Raw genomic sequence first — 22473 nt, forward strand, 5'->3', positions numbered from 1 at the left:
GGGGTGGGTTTGTGGTAATAAATAATATAATGGGATTGGGTAGGTGGTTGCTGGTTTTTTTTTGGATTGAGTGGGGGGTTGGGTGGGGGTTCCCCCCGCATATATGTCCAAATTGACCTTCATTTAACGATCCATTGTGAAAAGGTAAATTCTCCCGCAATCAATTGTGAAAAGGTCAATTCGTATACATCCCTCAGTCCTCCCTTGGCCCCCCTCTCCCATTCCCTCATACTCTCCTCTTTCTCGCCCCTATCACTGGATGAGGTCTCTAGACAAGTCCTCTTTATGAAAGTTTCATCCAAACAGGTGCTTGGCTGCTCCTCCAGAACTATCCAGGACAACATTGCCTCCCATGCTCCAGTCTTGGCTGGTTTCTGTAATCACTCCTTTGCCACCCGCTACTGCTCAAGCACTCCCTTGTGCACCGTCTCCTCCTCAAAAAGCCTTTTGCTGACCCCTCCTGCCTGACTAACTACCACCCTATCTCCATTACCTCCTTCCTGGGCAAACTATTGGAGAAGCTGGTCATCTCCCAGATGATCCACCACACTGAATCTGTTGGTTGTCTCCACAACCCCCAGTCTGGCTTCAGAGCAGCCAGAGGCATGGAACGGCACTCCTGAACACCTGTGAAGACTTGCTCTCAAACTTCGATTCCAACTCTCCTTCTGTTCTCATTTCCTCTGACTTTGATACGGTTAATCATGCCACCCTTATAAATCGGTTCTGTGATACCCTTGGAATCATGGACCTGACACTTGACTGGTCGACCTCATTTCCTCTCTGACCCCCCATTCCCAGTTTAACAAGGCCCTTTTTCTCCTCCATCACACTTTCCACCTGTGGCGTCCCTCAGGGCTCTATCCTCTTGTTGTGGCTCTTCAACATCTACCTTGCCCCTCTTGCCCATTTGATCTCTGCCCTCGCTCCTCACTTCCAGTGTTAAGCGGATGACACCCAGCTCTCCTTCAAGCTTCCCTCCAGTGCCCCCTTTTCTTCCTCTCTCATTTCTAACTGTCTGACTGCTATTCAAGAAGGCCCACTTTGAGCTTTTCAGATGCACGTGCTCAGAGGCATTCTCCCTTTCCACACCTTCCCCCAGAAACTCTGGTCCTCTCTAGGCTGGACTACTGCAACAGGCTCTTCCTCAATCTGCCTAATTCCTCCCTTCACCCCTTCAACTAATCCAGAATAGGACTGCAGGACTTATCCTGGGCCTCAAGCTCAGGGACCACATCTCTCGAGCCCTAAAATCTCTCCACTGGCTCCCGGTTCTTGCCAGGATCATGTTCAAGACCCTCTGCATCATCCACAATGCTTTCTGGGGCCTCGGACCCTGTGACATCCAACTCCATCTCCCTAAATACCTCCATGCTAGAGCCCTTTGGTCTTCTAGCTCCAACTCTCTGCAGATAAGACTTTTTTCCAAGCAGAGAGTGGGGGATAGATCTCTCTCCTCTGCAGGAGCATCCCTCTGGAATGGCCTCCTTACCCCTCTCAGGGGCTGGAGCCAGATCTCCTTAACTTACAGAAGCTTCTCAAGACCCTCCTTTTCTCTTTTTCCATCCCTCTCACCCTCCCCTGCTAATGTCCACCTCTGCTGCATTTTGACTTGCTGCCTGTTTCCTTCTGATTCATACAGGGCACCAGGCCCTCCTCACCCAGTGTACCCCAGCACCTCAGTCTCCCCTAAGCCCCCTCCGTCCACACATCTACACTTGCCCTACCGGGCTCCCTCCCCTCACTGGCATAATGGGGTCCCCTGCAACCCCCTTGGTGCCGGGGGCCCCGCCACCACATGTCCTGGGATGGGGGCACCTTTGGACTAAAGTCACTCTGCCTTCATAAAGAAATTATTTCTGTTACAACATAACAGAAATAATTTCTTTATGAAGGCAGAGTGACTACAAAATGAAACTATTTCTTTTTGAAGTCCGAGAACTACCCCAAACCCATGACATGGAAGCCTCTATGCTGGAGGCCTCCATGTCATGGGGTGTGGGTATCTCTGACTTCAAAAATAAATTATTTCCATTATGGTTCGGTCCTTAATAGAAATAATTTCTTCATGTAGTCGGAGTGACTTAAAAAAAGAAACCATTTCTTTTTGAAGAACTAGGGCTCTGCTCAACACCATGGCGTGTGTGAGTGTATGGTGAAAGGGTGCACACTTAAATGTAGGGGTGACTGACTGGGTGTGCCTAAAGTGGTGTAACGCAAAATTTGGGGGCCCCCTGCGAGCCATGCTGAGGGCCCCCCCACCCTCAAACTCAGCAACAAATCACTGGTAGCGCCACACTCTGGGAAGGCCTGGTGGTGTGGGATGGGGATTGTGCGATAAATCGCAATGGTCATCTATGTCCAGGCTAAACAGGCATGATAGGTGGTATTAGTGGCTAGAGAGGCATTTTGGTGCAGCCAGTCTAGTCATTTCTTAGTTTGGCTTGACTTTTTCTTTTAACTGGGCATCTCTGATGTAATTACCTGGCTAGACTGGCATTTGGGTGCTGCCATTTCTTACTGCAGCATTGTATATTTTTCTGGGCATCTGTTATAAAATAACCATGATACGTGTTATTGCTTCGACTGCCATTTTGGTGCAACCAGTCTAGGTTTGTCTAAATGTTGCCTGGCATGCTTTACTGTAACATGTTATTGCGTGTCTAGACTGGTCTACATTGTTCAGTCAGTTGGACATATTTTCATTGTGGCATGGCAATTTTAATAGCAAAGCATTATATTAATTAACGCGTTAATGTTCCTGTGCACTGTTGGTAACTTGCATGGATTTTTGGATTGGTGTTACCCGTCAAAACAATTGCAAACGCTCTGGTCTTTTAGCCAATTTTTCTGTTTCCATGTGTTAATATCCCTGGAAAAATATCGCCATACAAAAATATTGCTGTATTTTTGCGGCAATATTAAGGCATGGAACCTGCGGGGGACACCCCCGCAACGCCCGCATTATTTTTAAAGGAGCAGGGGATACCCCTGCAACCCCCGCTCCCAAAAACCCCAAAAATTATCCCCCCCCCAAAAATATCGCCTATGGCCATTCCAGATGACCATATATACTGCGATATTTTTGATGGGGATAATATGTAGTGATACCATTTTTCTCAGTGTGCTGCATAATGCAGTAAAACACATATTTATATCTTTCTCCTAGTACAGTGTGCATCGTACCCCTGCAACAGCACGTTCATGCGTATTGCGAAAGCGTGGTAATCTAGGCCGGCCCAATTGTGGCACGACCCGTGATTTGTTGACGAATCGGGGGGGCCCTCAGCACGGCTTGTAGGGGGCCCCTAAATGTTGTGTTACGCCACTGTATAGGGGACACAGAAGTCAGAGTAGGACTGTACGAGCTTATCCATTAATTTCTGAAAGGTTGCAGGGGCCCCATGTAGACCAAATTGTAGTACTTTATCTTTCTAAGTACTCTAGACAGAGTTATCATATTAAGAAAATCATCCACAAGAATTGGACAATTCTTCATCACAATCACATTCTTTTGAAGCTATTTCCTAAACCACCTATGATGGTGTACAAATGAGATAGATTGGTGAAAGCCGAAAGGGCACAGAGGCAAAATCAACCATCTCTGATATCTTAAAAAAAAGGTACATTTCCCTGTTTATCATGCAGCCACTGCAATATTGTGGTGAAAGGGGCCTACATTATGCATCCCAAACAGGTAACATCTTAAAGACTTTGCCATGTGTAGATTGACAGAAGTGATAAACAGTATAAAATGTGTGTGCAGGCTTTTATACGTAGGACAAACATCACGGTCTGCCCGGGAACGGTGGACTGAGCCTAAATCTAATATTCGTTGTAAGAATGTCAAATCACCAGTTGCTAGGCATTTTGGAGCATTAAAACATTCTATTGCCCAGTGAGACGGCCACCTAAAGGTGGGGATTACAACATATGGCTCATTCAGAGGGAGATGTACTGGATTGACCTACTGGACACAGTACATCCAAAAGGGATGAATGAGGACTTTCCCCTAAACTGCTTAATTTGACATGGAATAACAGTTAAAGGCTGATTTTAGACATATAGCCCCTGGATGACTGCAGGTTATAGAAGTACACAGATTTCTTGAGAATGTGTAATACGCTATAAATATATGCAACTTCTGATTCTTTTTTACAAGGACTATGTTTAAGGGAATCTCGTAAGTCTGTGGTAAAGATATTGCCTGATATTGCCAAATGTAAAGTATCTCTGTGTATTTACAGAGTTATTATGTGCGGTTAAAAAATCTGATGATTCATTGCAAATTAAGAGTCTAGCACATAGGTAAATATATTCTTTGAGGACATCCATATAACCAACGAGATTCTATGGTTCTACATTATTCGAGGTTTTAGCTCTATCATTCGCTGAATCTCTTCTCTTTGATGGTAATACAATTGAGGCGTGAGCTATGTAAGGCAGCGGTTACAGAATCGTATTCACATTTATATGAATGCTAATACATACTCATATAGACTGTAAATACTCTGGGTATAAAAGACTCAGGCGACTGGACACGTGATTCGTGTCTAACTGAGTCGTGAGAGTAACATTGGATTGTATCCATGGCAACACGGCACTAGCATATTGGCCCCCATGAGTGAGTTGTAACACACTAGTGTCCAACGGTGCGTGAGAACGTAGCGTTCTATATTTAGAGGTTCACGTGATGATCCACGTGACATGTGACTTCGCACCAAGCGTTTGCAGTAAGAAGGCAGTGAGAAGCGGTTTCCATTGACTATTTTACAGTATGTGGTAAGAAATACACTACTCATAGTAGAAGCGTCATACGGATCTACTTATAATAAAGTTTGGTCACTAATGTTCTGTTGAGTGACAAATTGAATAATTCAGGAACATAGACAAATAGATTCACTGAATATATTATGCTACTGTTTTTCAGACGCAAGATAGTGAAAATTGGCCCTTGAATGCAACGCCCTGTGGGGGGATTATCCAAGACACTGAGAATTGGTCCCTGAATGTGACGCCCTGTGGGGGTGATTACTTACCTTAACTTGGACACTTATTGTACTTTCTCTGGATACCTCAACATCAATTTTGACTACCTACTCTGATGAATAGGTGAGTGAGTTTGATGTTCTATAACAAAATGTATCCTTTGTTAAATATTTCACTCTAAGGAGACATTTTCTATATGTAGGAGTTCCTAAATCGGTGGAATTAACGACTGGCACTGGGAATATTATTTGAGGAAAGACATCTTTGGAAGTTTCTCTGGATGAGTATTTCATATCCTTGTTAATTTACAGCATTGGCACACTATCAGCATATTAAAAATAGATGCAAATCTCGCGTCTGCTGGACTAGGATACAGGTATGATACATGTCATGGTGAAGGAATCGCTGGTGAGGTGGTTTGTGGGCACTAATGACTATACAGTACGCAATTAGTCAAGACCACTGGGGGCACTATAGTGGCCATAAGAATAAGCGTGATTTGGTTCACTAATATAGAGTTAACATTGAGATCAACATTGAGGTACATTGGTATCCACAATAGTCAACAACCAAATATGTATCGGTTTTCTTCTACTTATGAACGTAAGAATTCAGTTAATCTTTTGTATATACTAGGAGGGAAGGATAATCATGAAATGAATGAGGCGAATATACTTCTGATACTGACTGATGTTCATGTGATAATTAGTAAGGCAATGGCCCTCATTACGAGTCCGGCGATAGCCGTGCCGGTAAAACCGGTAGGCTGCAGCCGGACCCGTAGGGATTTACCGGCTCTGGACTTGCCGGAATTACTGAGGCATTACAGCCCCAGTGATTCAGTAATTCTGGAGCCAGCATTCTGTAAATCCCCATTCCCGTGGAGTCCCATAGGACTCCACGGGAATGGGGAAGTGGAAACACTGGCACCATGTGGTAATGGTGCCTGTGTTTCCTCCTCCATCTGTGGTCACTGGCGTTACGCCCGTCAGGTCAGACCTGATGGGTGTAACACCACACAGCCACAGAACTTGTAGTTAGCCGGTCCGGAAAACGGTGCCGGTACGGTTTTACCGGCACCGTTGTATCCGGACCAGCTAACTTGTAATGAGGGCCCTGAATGGTTTCTTTATATGCATTTTTCTAGAATTATTTTCTCCTGAAGAAGGGGTTTAACCCCAAAACACGTTGAGCTTCAGAATTCAATCAAGATCTCCCCCATTTGTTAAAGGAGATAAATGCTTTTGTGAAACTGCTAATTTTTATTATATTTGAATTTATTTATGTGAACACAACTATTTTGTTTATGAAGAATAAGAAGATGTAAGTAAAATCTTATCATTTGTTAAAATTGATTGACTGTCTTTACAGTTTGTACGGTGTGCAGAGGACGGGAGTGTCTTAAGTGTTAGACACTATCTTTGTTCATTGTATTGTTCAGACCTCGTGTCAGGGTCTGTGTTCCTCCCCTGCACCCAAAGTTGTCTCTTAACTTAGTTGATTTAAGTTATTAGTTAATGTGGTTTACCTACAGGTGTGCGCATATAGACATTAGGTTCAAGTACTTTAAAGTGGATCAGACCAATGGGGGTGGCAAAGGCAGTTTTCTCTTTGTCAGGACTGCAAAACTAGACCTGCTAATAGCCTTTCGTGAGGTATAGTAAACCACATTACTCAGCCGGTCAATGAGGTCATCAATACCAGGCATTGGGTAAGCATCAAAGGCAGAGATGGCATTGACCTTCTTAAAATCAATACAAAATCGCCAACCTCCATCAAGTTTTGCCACCAAGACGATGGGGGAAGACCAGGGCTGGTAGATGGTTCAATAATATTAGTCTCAAGCCTTTGCTTGACTTCCTGAATGATAGCTTCTTTTCTGGACTCTGGGAATCTAGATGGCTTTAAGTATACCACTTTGCCTTCTGTAGTGCAGATGTGATGGTAGATACCTTTTACTCTCTGTGATTCCTCTCTGAATACATCAGTAAATTGCATCACGAGGTCATGTAGATCTTGCTTTTGGTTGTCACTGAGTTTGAGTGGAATCAGAACTTTGTTATCATAATCCTCAGGTAGAAGACAAGACAAGACAGTGGCATTAGACACTGAAGAATTTTCCCTCCCCTCCTTTAAGAGATTGACGTGATATACCTGAGTTTATAACCAGCGGTTAGGCTGGGAAATATGGTAGTTATAGGCTCCCCTCTTTTCTAACACCCCATGTTGTCCATGCAATTTGGATATTAACTCAACAGTACCAACATCCTTTGACCAACTGAAAAAGACCTTAAAGCTTGTTTTTATCATAGGAGGCTGTTTGTTGTTTCTGGGCTTTGGTCATATGGGTTTGTACCAAACACCTAACTACTGTCATGTGTTCTTCTAGTCGGTTGGCAGTTTGGAAAGGTGGGATTGGGGCTTTCTCACGTTTGTCCCAGGTTTCTCGCAGCATATCCAGGATATCTCAAGGCTCCCATCCATAGAGTAGTTTGAATGGGGAGAAGCCTGGTTTTTTTTCCTAACCAGAAATAAAGCCCATGGGTTCATTGGATTCCACATTTGACCATCCTGCTCCACCAACTTACTCAATATAGTTTTCAGGGTCTTATTGAATCTTTCTACAAAGCTGCCTGTCTATGGGTGGTGTGAAAAACCAGAGGGTTTTTTTCATAGCCTATTCCCCGGGGATCCCGTACTCAGGTGGCCTGGTATCCTGACCCTGGGGGTGGATATGCAAGGGAGGATCACCTGGGTAAGGGGGTCCTCCGGGATTGGGGGGGTGAAGCATCTGATGGTGAGACATGGTATCCCCCTTTTTCATGAATCCATCTGACCCCTATCCCTGCTTGTTTTATGGGAAAATACAACCCCCATAATTCCTCCCCACTTCACAGTGACAACACTACTGAGCTGAGGAAGATGAGGAATTAGGCCAGGAGGATTACCTCTGCTGACTTGCAATTGCTCTGTCCCTCTAATGAGATCCGGCAGAGTCATGCACGTAATACGAATTACATACACCTGCCACTTGTTAACACTCCCTGTCAGGATAAAAGGTACACTCTGAGCAAGGCTGGTTGTGAGAAGGAATAGCTCTTTCGGGGCTGATGCAAACTAGGCTATGGAAGTTGGAAGGCCAAGGGGCTGATCGGCTGCTGCAAAGAACAAGAGCGAGTCAGGTGCAAATTCCATCCTTTCAGGAAGCCGTAAGTGTTCCACGACCGAAAACGAGTGAATGGAAAAGAGAAACCTTCAAAGTGCTCCAGGCGGCCTGCTACCCTCCCGGGTGAACGACGAAGTTGGGGAGGAGCAGAGGAGGCATTGTTACCAGCATTGACTGCTACGGGAAAAGCATTGAAGATAGGAACCCAATTAACACGGCCAGTGAGCTATCGAAGGCAAACAAAAGCCTGGTTTGTGTTAAGAGAAAAGAGGCATGTAACAAGAGTTGAAGGTTGCCCGTGTGCCGATAAAATGCGTAATTAAGAGAGCATTGATTGAATGCTGAGAAAAGTATACAAAGTAACAGAGTGGTCCTGTGAAGCAGAATCACACATTCGAATGTCTCTGCGGGTCATGAGGGCAAGAAAGTAACCGCAATCCCGAACGAGAGTTGATTGAGTGAAAAGCAATCTCTGTAACTTTGAAAACCGCCAAGAGGGCAAAAGTAAAGAGGACATGAATTTTGAAAGATGCCAAGAGGGCAAAAGTAAAACTACATGTACCAAGAGGCATTGGTGTTGCGTGTGAATTTTGAAAATGCTAATGGAGACAAAAGTAAAACTACAAGTACCAAGAAATATTGGTGTTACATGTGGACATTGAAAGATGCCAAGAGGGCACCAGGAAAGAGAATAAGCAAACTACAAGTGCCAAGAAGTATTGGTGTTGTGAAGATTGTTGATAGTCAAATTATTTAAAAGAAGGTTGAAGTGGTTATGCAGAGGTCTACGTAATCCTTGCAGTTTCGAAAGTCTTCAACAGTAAAAGAGAAAGACAGACTCAAGCCCGGCAGAGGGAAGCATGTGCTGAACTGTGGTGAAGTGAAGAGTTGAATGTGAAAAGAGAGGCAGGCCACGAGCCGAGCAGAGGGAAGCCTGTGTTGAATAGTGGCAAAGTGAAAGCCAAGAGAAGAACTGTGTATTTGTGGTAAGGTGGATGGTGCCTAAAGAATTGATTAGACTATCAAAAACTTGACACCACAAGCCTGAACTATTGAATCGTATCAGCAAGCCAGAGTGTGCAAGACTGATAGAACTGTGCCATCCACCTATCCTTTTTAAGAAGCTCTCGAGACCCAGTGCTTTTGAATGTGGGGAAGGGAGTTGTTACTTAAGCCATTCTGAAATTTCTTTTAAAACACTATTTTTACTTTATGTATTTCCTTTACACATTTGTCATTTCAGAAGGAGGGCAAGGTTAGGTTTTCTTAGTATAGGCCTTTTTTTTAATACAGTGACTCATACTCGTTTGTTGTTTATTTTATGGACGAGATTACTCCCATTTTAGAGTTAGGACCAGGGATCCTGACCGTGGGGGTGGTCATGCGAGTGAGGATCACCTGGGTAGGGGATCCTCAGGGACTTGGGGGAGAAACACCTGATGGTGAGTTGTATCCCCCTATTTCCACAACCCATCTAACCCCTATCCCTGCTTAGGTTATGGGAAACTACAACTCCCATGATTCCTCCCCACGTTACATTGGCAACACTACTGAGCTGAGGAAGAGGAGGCATAAGGTCTGGCAGATTACCTCCCCTGGCTTGCACTGGCTCTGTCCCTATAATGAGGCCAGGCAGAGACAGGCATGTAATCCTAACTATATACACCTGTCACTTGTTAACCCGCCCGTTCAGATGAATAAAAGGTGGTGCGCACAGGCACAATCTGAGCGAGTCTGGGTATGAGAAGGAATAGCTCTTTCAGGGCTGATGCGAACCAAGTCATGGAAGTCGAAAGGCCCAGGGGCTGATCTGCAGTTACGGAGATCGAGAGAGAAACAGCGAGAATCTCCCACGGCCTTGACTGCGGCATAAACAGCATTGATGAAAGAAGGCTGATTAACACAAATAATGAGACATCGAAGGCAACAAAAGTCTGGTTTGTGTTGAAAGCAAAAGTAACTGTAATTTCAAAGTTGAAGGTTGCACGTATGCCGATAAAACGTGTAATAGAAAGGACAATTGTTGAATCGTAAGAGAAATGTATACAATGTAAAAGAGCAGTCATGCGAGGTGAAATTGCACATTCGAAGGTCTCTGTGAATTGTACTGAGTTGATTGGGGATCAAAGACAAGAAAGCTATTGCAAGCCCGAAAGAAAGTGGAATAAATGATAGGCAAAGTATGTGAACTCTGAATATACCAAGTGGGCAAACTATATTATTTATGAAAGAGGCTAAGAAGACAAACTAAAGGAAATAAGAAACTACAAATACCAAGAAGTATTGGTGTTAATTATGAATTTTGGAAAAGGCCAAGAAGACAAACCAAAGAGAATAGGAAACTAGAAGTACCAAGAGGCATTGGTGTACGAGGAGGAAGATTCTGGATTGTAGAATTATTGAAAGAGAGGTCGAAGTAGTCATGCAGAGGTCTATGTAAAATCCTTGCAGTTTGGAAAGTCTTCGACAGTTAAAAGACACCTGAGACAAAGCGTGGGGAATGGGAACCCTGCGCCCCACGGAGAGAAAGACCGGCTCACACATTTGATAAAGGTAAAGCTGACACACAGGCCCGAGCCCAGCAGAGGGAAGCCTGTGCAGAACTGTGTGATAAAGTGAAAGGTGAAAGATGGGCTCGAGCCCGACAGAGGGAAGCCTGTACAATGAAGGTCAAAAGTGGTACTGTATATTTATGACAAGGTGGACGAAGCCTGAGGAAGTGATTGAACTACCAGAAGCTTGAAGTCCAATCCTGAACTGTTAAATTGTACCAGTAAGCCAAAGTGTGGAAGACTGAAATAACTGTGCCATCCACCTCTACCTGTGGTGCTGAACTTGGGAAAGGAAGTTGTCATTTAAAGCCATTCTGACATTTCTTTTGAGACACTATTTTCCTTTTGAATTCCCTTAACACGTTTGTCATTTTGAGAAGGAGGGCAAGGTGAGGTTTTCTTAGTATAGGCCTTTTATGGTGACTAGACTGACTAGGACTGTTTTGTTATTTATTTAATGGTCAAGATTACTCCCATTCTAGAGTTAGGGCCAGTTAGGAATTCTACCAACCCAACAAAATTACTAAATATAGGTTTTTGAAACCTATATCCATTGTGTCTATGTCTACTATTGATACCATGCCTTCCTTACACCGTGAAATGAAAGGAAATAGGTGTTTTAAGATCTGTTGAGTTGTATTGGCGCTAAGGAGAAAGGCTTCTGGATAGCAAGTGGCATAGTCCACTATTACAAAAATATACTTGTTCCATAACTCTGATGTTTCCAAGGGGCCAAGATGTCCATACCAATTCTTGAACAGGGAATCTCAATGATTGGCAATGGCTGTAAGGGAACTGGTGGTGGTATCTGTGCTAGTCTTTTGACAAAGTGCACAAGTCTGGGCAAAGTTTTTAATATCCACGTGAATTCCAGGCCCGTAAAACTTATTGAAGATTTAGGCTTGTGTTTTCTTCTGTCCTAGATGACCTCCTATTAGATGGAAATGAGCTATTTCCAGTACTACTTGTTCATGACTTTTAGGGACAACTGGCTGTGTTTTTATTAGGTCCTCTGGAGTTGTGTCTCCCAAGTACATTAATCCATGTTTCAAAAAGAAAAAAAGGCCCTCCTCTCTTATGGTCCTCTTGCTCAGGTCTAATTTGCAAAATGGCTTCAGTCAACAATGGGCCGTTCCTTTGGGCAAATGCTTGATCGGGAATAGTGTCTGCTTCTTCTTGTGGGGCTTTTCTGGGCTCTGGATCTTGAGGAACGTCAAGTGGATTGTCAGGCTCCCCAAAGCCTCGAGTACCTTGATCTGTTATCTCCTTCCTGACCTCTTTCTTTATCTTACAGAACACTGCTCTCTCGACCACCCCTTGTACAATATTGTCCCCGTGGTGGACCGAGGGATCCTTTCCATGGTTGTGTAATAACACTTTGATGTCCCCTCTGAAGTCTAGATGTATGACTCCAGATAGCACATCAATTTCAAACCTCCAAGCAAGGCCTGATTTGTGAGCCAATCTAATGTAGGTATGAGGGGGTAGAATTAGAATCAAGTAAGTGGGTATTAGTCTTCTTTCACCTTGGGGAATGATCTTTTCCCTACTGCTACATAGATCAGACCCACTAAAGCCCTTAGTTGCTACTGAGGGGCCTAATGCTCTGAGACCTAGCTTTTCAAATTTGAGGGTCGCCCAGCTTGTATCGGTTCAGCCGCATCCTGCTCCTGACACCATTTGTGACAGCATCATGAAGCAAGACAAAGAAAACAGATTCAAATGTATACTCAAAGTAAATGTATTTAACATAAAAGGAAGGATGGAGTAAGGCCTAGCTTGCCCTATGCTAAGGTGGGATTTCCCTACCTAATAGAAACTAAGGATAGTCTGTGTCAGGATATGCAACTTAAGTCTCTGTCTGTGTCTAAAACCTATACTTGCCCTCACAACTAACTGTATACAATGTGTAGGGATGTCGGTCTCAAAAGAATAGTGTTCAAAAGAAAGTTCAGAGCTTCTACCAGCTCTTGGCTTATGATCAGCTTCCTATTCCCCAAATATTGGTATTCCCTTCCCCAAGAGTTCAAACGTTCTTGCCTCCAAAATAGCACAGTTCCTTGGGACACCCCCAAGTCAGGGGTTCCTTCCCCCAGAATTCAAACTTCCAGCTTTCAAAATCAATCCAGTTATGTTTCCTAACTTCAGTTTCTCAGACAAAGATGTAGCAACACATAAACTTGACTTCAAATATGTTTTCATTGCCTTTTTTCCAAATAGGGCACTCGGTCTAGGTGCAGTTGTCGGACAACACGGTCCACCCATTACAGATCACGCAATCGATACCCCTTCTCACTGCTTTCATCAACACCTAGCCACTGGTTTCATTATGCAGTGATGCTTAGTTGATTCCTCAGTGTCCCATTCTCCAGCACTGTCCCGTGGCTGCTTTAGCCACCATGCACTTTCTTATTCTTGCTTGTATTTCTCTGGCTCTTGCCAATACATATCTCTCTCAGCTTGCCATACCTTGCTCCTCTGGACTTTGGGTCATTATTTAGTTTTCCATTTTTATACCTCCTTACTACTCACTGTACTCTTCGACTCTGGTTTCATGCACTACTTTGTTTTTCACTCTGCTCATGAGCATTCAACTGACTTTGTGCAGCATTCACAAGTGCCTTCAATCGGTTGCATTTCATTCAATATCTTCATAGTACTTGTTCCGGCATTCAACAGTACTTTTAATCTCTACCTTTCACTCGGCAGCTGCAAAGGACTTTGCTATACGTTACCGGAGCGCCCCAGTCAGAGTGTATATTGGCTTTTGTGAAGGAATCATGAAGAAGGATACAGATAACAGATTCTAGATTAATAATAACCAACTCTATTAACTCAAATGTCAGGATGGAGAAAGGCCTAACTGTCACAGTTCCAGTAGGTCACAAATCCTCCAGGAAAGCACTGCCTTCAAGAAGGAAAACACAGAAGGAATCCTGTCCATCCCGGTACGGTGTGGCTCAGTTTCTCCAACAATGGAGGTTGCCATGGAGACTCCCACATCAGCATAAACAACATGCACAGCATAATCGTATTGGGTTATGGTGCGTTTCAACTGTCACGTGGCTCCACAAGTTTCCTTTTCTTGCGGCGTACTAGGCCATTGATAAAAGCTTCTGGTTACTACCAACAATGCTTCTGATTAACGTGTAGTTCAGCGTTCCACTGCTTTCAGACACATCAGAGCTTTGATTCCTGCTTTTCTTTACCACTTTCCTTGACTGCTGATTCTGTTCTTTGACGACCGCACAGTAACATCCTTTTTTCTTCTTCAACGGACTTCCCGTTTGCCTCGCGACGACTGCTGCATAACGATATCATTGTTGTTACCTTTCTTTGTTCCATTGTCATAGTCCCTGGGTTACGCTACGGCGCCAAGACCGTATACCTCTGTTCCATGCATTTCAGCGCGATCCGGCACCGCTGACAAAAACAATCATCCTCATACCTCTGTTGCATGTATTTCAGCGTGATCCCACTCCGCTGAGATAACAAATGTTCAAGAGCAATTCCTACCTTCTTTTCAGCACAATCCTTCTCTGCTGATAAAATAATCAATCCCATTGTTGCGCTTATTCATCACGGTCACCTTAAGAGAATCCAAGACTGTGCATACTCTCCTGAACTACTCCTCTGTTGCCTGTATCTCACGTCTGTTTTCACCACCTGGACATATGTGACTACCCTAGGACTTGGGACATTCCTTTTGAGCATCCAGCCTGTACCTCTACAGAACAGCATTGTGCACTATATGGACAACTTGCAGACACTTATAGAGTGCCCAAAACCCGTTCCTAGAGCCTCCCTCATGCCGCTCGGGTTAAGTTCCTATACTAACCTTCCTTCCCTTACCCGTTTGCTCTTCCAGGATTACACTCTATAGCCATACTACTTCCCACGCTGATCCATATACAGCCCCACACTGGTAAGATACATCTTAGTTCCTCTGCATGTTTTAGTATAGTTAACCACGGTACTAAAAGACCTCTGCCTTCTGTCTTAGAGGGTGGATCAGGATGAAGAGACAGCATCTCTTGCCCACGGGTTGGCCCAAGATCGTACAATATAACGTAGGCTGGTCTTTTGATATTATATCTGTTGTATATACTTGAAATAAGAATTCGATCTAATCTTGTTCTTTCCTTTGCAGCCTGGGTTACAGCAGTGTTTGCTCCCGCTCTTTCATTCGATTTTCCCTTCTGTCTGGTGATTTTGAAATCAGCAGAGGGGCGTATCCAAAGGAAGAACTCCCTCATGAGAGGAGACCTGGGCTAAGGCTAGCCCAGGTTCTACATCTACCTGGCCTGCAGCGATCCAGCTGCTTCGTCATCTGGAACACTGAGTGAGTACTGACAAAATCAGAAGCCGTGGAAGCATCTGACGCTTTCTCCACCCTTATGCAGATGGTGTCTGATCTCCAGAGTGATATGGTGTCCGCCTACAATGCCTTGCGCCATCAAATTGATTTGTTACAAGATCTCTCACGCACCCCATCCTGGACTGCTGAGGATTTCTTGGGAGCCAGTGCTTCAGGGTCCTCTTACCCGCTACCCAGACAAGAGCTTATGCCTTTTCTTATGTCAGCCCAATTTCCTTTAGCACCTCCAGAGAGATTCACAGGTGGTCCGAGAGCTTATTGCACTTTCATAAATCAGTGTAAGTTGTACTTCCTGTGTCGCACAGCATCGTTCCCCAATTCAACTATTAAGGCAGTTTTTGTGCTGTCATATCTTGGGGGTACTGCTGCCACATGGGCCAATCTTCTCTTGGAATCCGGCAGTCACATGTTATACAACTCAGACGCATTAATGTAGATTACCCCTGCTATCTGCGCAGGGAGTATTAATTCTATTAAAGACTAGGAGGCGAGCATTATGCTTCATCTTCTTTTATTTCTACCCTTCAGCAGTTCAACCAACATATATAACAAATCATGAAAAAATGTCTTAAAGTAGCAACTTTTCTTTTTTCCAAAAACTACACAATCCATGAACCTCTGTAGTCCATGCTCCCTCCACCAGTCACAATCCACTTCCTGTGCCTGGGCTCCTCCTCTGCTTTTACTCGCTCTGAAAGTCTCTAACTGATCCTCGACAACTGTGCGAAGACTCTCCGGACTTTAACTTAATTGCTGCGAGGGCTCTGTGCTCCTGACCCTCTCTGCTCCGTCTTCACCATCAGTTATTCTTCTGATCCTCTCCTATGAAAAGATCAACACAAGATTATGTTAGGGTGGTGCCAACGTCTCGTACTGATACATAATAAAGCATTGCCATCGTATACACAGTACCAGACTCGGGTGGGAATTTAATGCTCGCCTCCTAGTCTTTAATAGAATTAATACTCCCTGCGCAGATAGCAGGGGTAATCTACATTCTATGACAAGACTGGAGGCGAGCATTATGCTTGTTCAAAGCTTACCCAACACCGTACTTGCTAAACTCTCCGCTGGCTTAAAGTAAAATTCTTTGAAAGTCCTATCGCTTGACCAGTCTGCCGCCAGCATTATCTCATTCAAAGGCACACCTGCTCTCACGGCTGCCGAGGCCATTGCCCCCCTCACCGAATGAGCTCCATACGTGCTCACATTCAGACCTGCTGCCTGCATAACTTCCTTGACCCATCTTGCGATGGTAGCTGATGCCACTGCGTGATAGGGCTTCCTGCGCGCAATTAATAACTGAGTAGTACTTGCTGCTCTATACTCTGCCGTTCTACTCTCGTACTCCTTGATGCATCGTGCTACGCACCATTTCGAATTACTCGGGAAATACGGATAATGTACCGTAGACGTCCCTGTCTTGGTCCTTCTGACTATGGAGAATGTAACTCCCTCCGGCCCGAAGGATCGTCTGTTAACATCTAGTGCTCTTACGTCCGATACTCTCTTGCAGGAGATCAAGCATAGCAACATCGCTAACTTTCCCGATAATTGCTTAAGCGAGAGATATTCATTAGTCGGCCAACTCGCTAGTAGGCGCAGCACTGTCGTCACTTCCCATGTCGTGGTATACTTGGGATCCGGCGGCGCTTTAAATCTAGCTCCTCTGATGAGCCTAACCACCGCCGGATGTTCTCCTGCCGGGACGCCTTCTAATGGCGTGTGACCCGCAGAAATCGCCGATCTGTACACTCCTATAGTACGGAAAGCTCTACCGCTCTGTAATAAGTTCGCTAGAAAGTTCAGAATCTCCACTACAGGTGCCGAAACGGGATGAACACCTCTGTCCTTGCACCAGCTTGTCCATTTTGCCCAAGCTGAGTCATAGCTCCTCCTAGTGGATGGAGCCCAGGATTCAGCGATAAGCTGAGCAGCTTGCGCCAAAATTCCTGGCAAGGCCCAACGTTTCCGGATATCCTGCACGCGACTAGCGGGAGTGTCCCTCTCACTCTCAGAGGATGACACGACCCAGCTGGGTCCGTGAGTAGTCGCTCCTCGTCGGGGAGGACTCTGGGAATGTCTGATACTAGTTCCATTAGGGTGGGGAACCACACTTGAGACTTCCATAATGGTGCTACTAGAACTAGTTCTGCTTTCTCCCTCCGGCATTTCGCCAATACTCTGCTCAACATCACAAAGGGAGGGAAGGCGTAATGTGGACCTCCTATCCACTCTTGCAGAAACGCGTCTGTTCCTAGCGCTCCCGGATCCAGCCTCCGGCTGAAATAGCTGGTCTTCTGCGTATTGAGCCGGGAGGCAAACAGGTCTACTTGCAATGGTCCCCATCTCGTGTCTAGTCTCTGAAACACTGCTGGATCCAGCCTCCAATCGCTGGAATCCGTCAGGTACCGCGAGTTCCAATCTGCTACTACGTTCAGTGTCCCTGGCAGGTACTCTGCTGTCACCGACGTCCCTGATCGAAGGCAGAAATGCCACAGATCCTTCGCTAACTCTGCGAGCATCTTGGATCTCGTACCACCCAAATGGTTGATGTAGCGCACTGCTGATATGTTGTCCATCTTCAGCAGAACACAAGATTTCACTCTCTCTTTCGTAAAGGCCTTGATCGCGAATGATCCTGCTAGGAGCTCTAGGCAGTTTATGTGTAGACGAAGCTCTTCTTCGCTCCACTTGCCTCCGGTCTGTAAAGACCCACATCTGGCTCCCCAGCCTTTCCGACTGGCATCCGACTCTATTATCAAGTCCGGTTTGTCTCCGAATATGGCTCGCCCATTCCAGGCGTCCATATTCTTTAACCACCATTCTAGCTCTGTAATCGAGTCCTGATCCAGCGGCACTTGTTGATGGTACTTCAGACCTAGCTGCAGATGCTTTATCTTCAATCTCTGCAGTGCACGGTAGTGCAGTGGCCCCGGAAAAATGGCCTGGATAGATGCTGCTAGCAGCCCAACTATTCTCGCTAATGTCCTGAGAGATACTTGTTGCTTCTCTAAGCATACTCTGATCTCTCTCTTGATGTCTCTCATCTTCCGAGCTGGAAGTTCTAAGGTCGCTTTCTTGGTGTCTAGAATGAATCCCAGGAAATCTAACCTCTGCGCTGGTATGGTATCTGATTTCTCTGTGTTCACTAGGAACCCTAGCGAGGCCAGAAGGTCCTGTACCCATCTCGTTTGGTACACTAATACCTCCCGATCTTCTGCAAGAAGCAGGAGATCGTCCAGGTAGATAATGAGCCTCACTCCTTTCTCCCTGATTGCTGCTGCTACCGGCTTCATTAGCTTTGTGAAAGCCCATGGTGCCGAAGCAAGGCCGAATGGCATCGATCTGAATTGCCAGAATCGACTTCGCCAGCGAAAAGCTAGAAATGGTCTGTACTCCTCGAGAACAGGTACTGTGAGGTAAGCGTCTTTTAGGTCTAGACGCGTCAACCAATCTCCTTCTCTTAGGGAGTCTCTGAGCTGATGGACGCCCTCCATCTTGAAGTGCCGATATATGATCCAGCCATTCAGCTCTTTGAGATTTATCACCGGGCGTACCTTCTCCTTCCTGTGTACTAGGAACATATTGCTCACAAATTTCGGGGCTGTCTCGCATTTCTCTATCGCCTGCTTGGTGACTAGCTGCTCTATCTCGCTGTCTAGCCATGCTAGTTCTGCTTGCGCTAATCTCTGACCCCGCGGCTCGTATCGCTGCACTGGGGTTTCTATGAAATCTAGATGTAGACCGCTGACGGTCTGCAGTATCCAGGAATCGCTTGAAAGCTTGCGCCAATTCTCTAAATATCTGCGCGTCCTCCCCCCTACTGGGGGATACATAATCGCTCTCACCTGGTGTAAATCCTTGGCCTCTTCCCGATCCTCTGGGCCTTCGGCCTCTTGGGAATCTCCCCCTGGACGGGAAAAAGGTGTCTTGGCTCTTGTTTTCCCAGTATTGTGCCCTGGTGTTCTGAGGTCTTCTCCCTCCTTGGTAGCGACCGGCAGCGCGACCTCTGTAGCGGCCGGTCCCTCCAAAAACTCTGCTGGGGAATATCTTGCGAATAGATGCTTGGGCCTTCTCTAGCGACGCGAATGTTCCTACGAACCGGCCCATCTCCTTCCCAAAGGTCTCTCCGAACAGGAGGCCTTGTGCACCTTCCCCTGCTTCATATGATGACAGATCACTCAATTTCGAGTCTATCTTGAGCAATAGGCCCTTTCTCCTCTCTGACGCGATGGCACAATTCGCGTTTCCAAGCAGGCAGACGGCTCTCTGAGCCCACCCTGCGAGGGCTTCCGGATCCACTTCTTCACCCGTGTCCTTCGCCCTCTCTGCGAGGTCCATAATTTTTGCGAGCGGACCTGCTAAGTCTAATAGCTTCTCCTGGCAGGATTTCCAGGATCTGTCAATCCCCTTACGGGGGTCCTTGCTCGTCTTGGCTACGAAGGTCAGCATTTTTGGGTCAAGCTCCGGTGCTTCCGCTACCTTTCCTGGCAAATCTGGGCGCGGGCACTCTGCCCGCAGGCGCTGTCTAACCTCCTTGTCTAGTGGCTTGCGTAATCTTGCTGCCATATACTGAGTCACTCGGGGGGATGGTTGCCACTCGGTGGACCTTGGATTACGTATGCTGTCTGGGTCGAACATATCCTCCTCGTTCTCTACGAGGTGTTTCTCCTTCCTCGCTTTCTTGCCACCACTGGGTCTAGTCCAGTCCTCTTCCTCGACTTCTTCATCTCCTAAAGAGCCTTGCTCATCTATTAGCTCTTCCTCAGAGCCGAGGTCTTCTCCAATATTATCCTCCCCTGGAGTGGGGGTCGTGAGGTTCGGCACTGCCTGCTTTAGTAGGTACGCTTCTTTGAGCTTAGCAAAAGCGTCAGGCACCTCCGAGGCCTTTTCTATCGCCTCCTCATATGAGCCCCGGGGGTCGTCAGAGGATTTCCTCTTTAGGGCTAGTTTTCTCCCCTTATGCCCCTCATTCAAGGGTTCTGTGGGCGTGCGCTTATCCCCTTTGGTGCTGGACTTTGGCTGCGAGAGTATAGTCTCTAAGGTCTCCAGCCTTTCTTGTAGGGGTCTCACCCCTTCTGCCACTGCATCCATGAGAGAGCTACCCAGCACTTGCTTGAAGCTGGCAGCGAGGTCCAGGGATTGCTCCTCCTCACTCCACTCAAAGTCTGACATATTCCTCTGTGCTGTGTGCCTAAAATACCTGGAACAGGTGTCTTAGCACGCCCACCACTCTCTTATGATGTTTTCTGTTTTTTTTTTTTTTTTTTTTTTTTTTTTTTTTGTGTATGTGGCTGCACCTTTGTCCTTTTTTAGCCTTCCGGCCTCCAATCAATCGTCTACTGCTTCACGGCAGTGTAGGGCTCCTGGCCTCGAATCGCCCAGCTCCTGTGGCTAGAGGACTAGGAGCAGTGCTGAGGTTAGTGTCTCAGCTGATCGTGCTGTGCGTGATCGAACGATCGCTAAATTCGCTCCCAACTAGTTGGGGTCGAGAAACTCTGCGTCTACGAACGCTGGCGAAAGATAATTTTGCGTTCGCCGCTTCGCTGTGACGCTACGCGACTTCGCGCGTGTAGGCTCCGCCCACCCGCGGGTGGGGGCTATGTTGTTGGAGCGAGACGCTCCGCGCTTCGCGCGCTAGCTCCGCCCACCCGCGGGTGGGGGCTATGTCGAAGAGGCGATCCGCCCCGCGCTTCGAGCGCAAGCTCCGGCCTCCAGTGGGAGGCTATGCGCGACCTGTCTCCGGTCGCTCGTGAGGCTGACTGAACCCCTGGAGTGCCGGGTATACGGCACGGGGCCGTCAGCCTCACGGCCGTCCCTATCGGTCAAGGGAATTTCCCTGGGGCTCCGCCGAGGCCCCCGTGCGAGTGTTCCTGTGGTAGGGGAAAATTACTACGCTTAGCGCGCGCGCGCGTAGCATGACATATCACTCATTATTATTATTTTTTTTTTTTTTTTTTTCGGTAAAGACTTCCGCCAAACCAATTCTCTCACGTTCCCCTTGCCAGACACACTCTTTAAACATATGTTCTATCATTAATCCACATTTCCCCTCTTCAGTCAGCCAATTTCTACTACAGGCATTGGGAGAGGAAAGAAATAGTACTTATCTGCTTGAAGAGCAGTAAAAGAAGAGGAGGAGCCCAGGCACAGGAAGTGGATTGTGACTGGTGGAGGGAGCATGGACTACAGAGGTTCATGGATTGTGTAGTTTTTGGAAAAAAGAAAAGTTGCTACTTTAAGACATTTTTTCATGATTTGTTATATATGTTGGTTGAACTGCTGAAGGGTAGAAATAAAAGAAGATGAAGCATAATGCTCGCCTCCAGTCTTGTCATAGAATCACTGCTATGAATCGTCTTTTCGACACTGGGTACAAGACAGAGGCCACAGACCTGTAGTTTCTTAATCTCCGCCAAGGGAACTCTCCACTGTTGTCCTATCTCGCCAGATTTAATCAGTTGGCAGCAGAGACAGGATGGCCTGAGGACAAAAAGGCAGCCGTGTTCTATAAAGGCCTTTCTGATGACCTGAAAGACACCTTGGCAACAGTTCCTGTTGTCCCTACTGGCTTTATTGGACCTAGTGCTGCTAGCACAGGTTCCACGTCTACCTGGCCTGCAGGGATAAAGCTGCTTCGTCATCTGGAACACTGAGTGAGTACTGACACTATCTTGCCCTATGCTAAGGTGGGATTTCCCTACCTAAATAAAACTAAGGAGAGTTGAACTTAGAAATCTGTCGGTGTCCAAAACCTATGCTTGCCCTCACAACTATAACCATACAATGTGTAGAGATGTCAGCAACCAAAAAGAAAACCAGTGTTGAAGACAAACCTCTGACCACCTTCCAGCTTGCAGCATTCTTCAGGTCCCTTCCCAAAGAATAAAACAGTTCAACTAAGTAGTCTCAAAGTTCCCTTCCTTAGAGTTAGAAAGCAATTAGTCTTTTCAGATCTCTGGGTCTCCTCCCCCAAGTTAGGACTCAGGGTGCCCTTCCCCAAGTTCGAAGTCATATAATTCAAACAGCGTTGAAGTGAAATGTTCGTCAGAACTCAGGGTTCCCTTGCCCAAGCTCCAAGTGCCACACTTCAAAAAGAAACAATAAATGTTATTGTATTCCACAGTTTAGTAACATTTTGTTATCAAATACAGAGTTTGGATGATTTTGCAGCTTTCACACATGTTGAAAAAATGCCACTGTATAGTAGGCTCCAATGGGTTCTATCACAAGTTGGGCGGTATCCTGGCGGTAATTCTGCCTGGATGCCACTCAACGTTATTCGAGGCAGGCATGGTATCACAAGTAAGGACACAGACACAAGGATACAAGTTTCAACATCTTTATTACATTTCACTGGGTTGGAGACTTCATAGCTGGCCCTA

At 46.0% G+C, this 22473-nt stretch overlaps 1 protein-coding gene across 1 annotated transcript; it reads right to left on the reverse strand.

The window, feature by feature from the left end:
* Nucleotides 1–15579: 15579 nt before the first annotated feature.
* On the reverse strand, nucleotides 15580–20182 carry LOC138492976 (uncharacterized). The gene is made up of 2 exons (XM_069620249.1): nucleotides 18937–20182; nucleotides 15580–15907 (listed from the first exon to the last, which is right to left on the reverse strand). Exons 1-2 carry the CDS (start codon nucleotides 20180–20182, stop codon nucleotides 15885–15887), a joined length of 1269 nt encoding a protein of 422 aa, XP_069476350.1. The 3' UTR covers nucleotides 15580–15884.
* Nucleotides 20183–22473: the final 2291 nt, after the last annotated feature.

This window comes from Ambystoma mexicanum, chromosome 10 (assembly GCF_040938575.1).
Source record: "Ambystoma mexicanum isolate Mex_15411 chromosome 10, UKY_AmexF1_1, whole genome shotgun sequence".
In the NCBI taxonomy this organism is placed as follows: Eukaryota; Metazoa; Chordata; class Amphibia; order Caudata; family Ambystomatidae; genus Ambystoma; species Ambystoma mexicanum.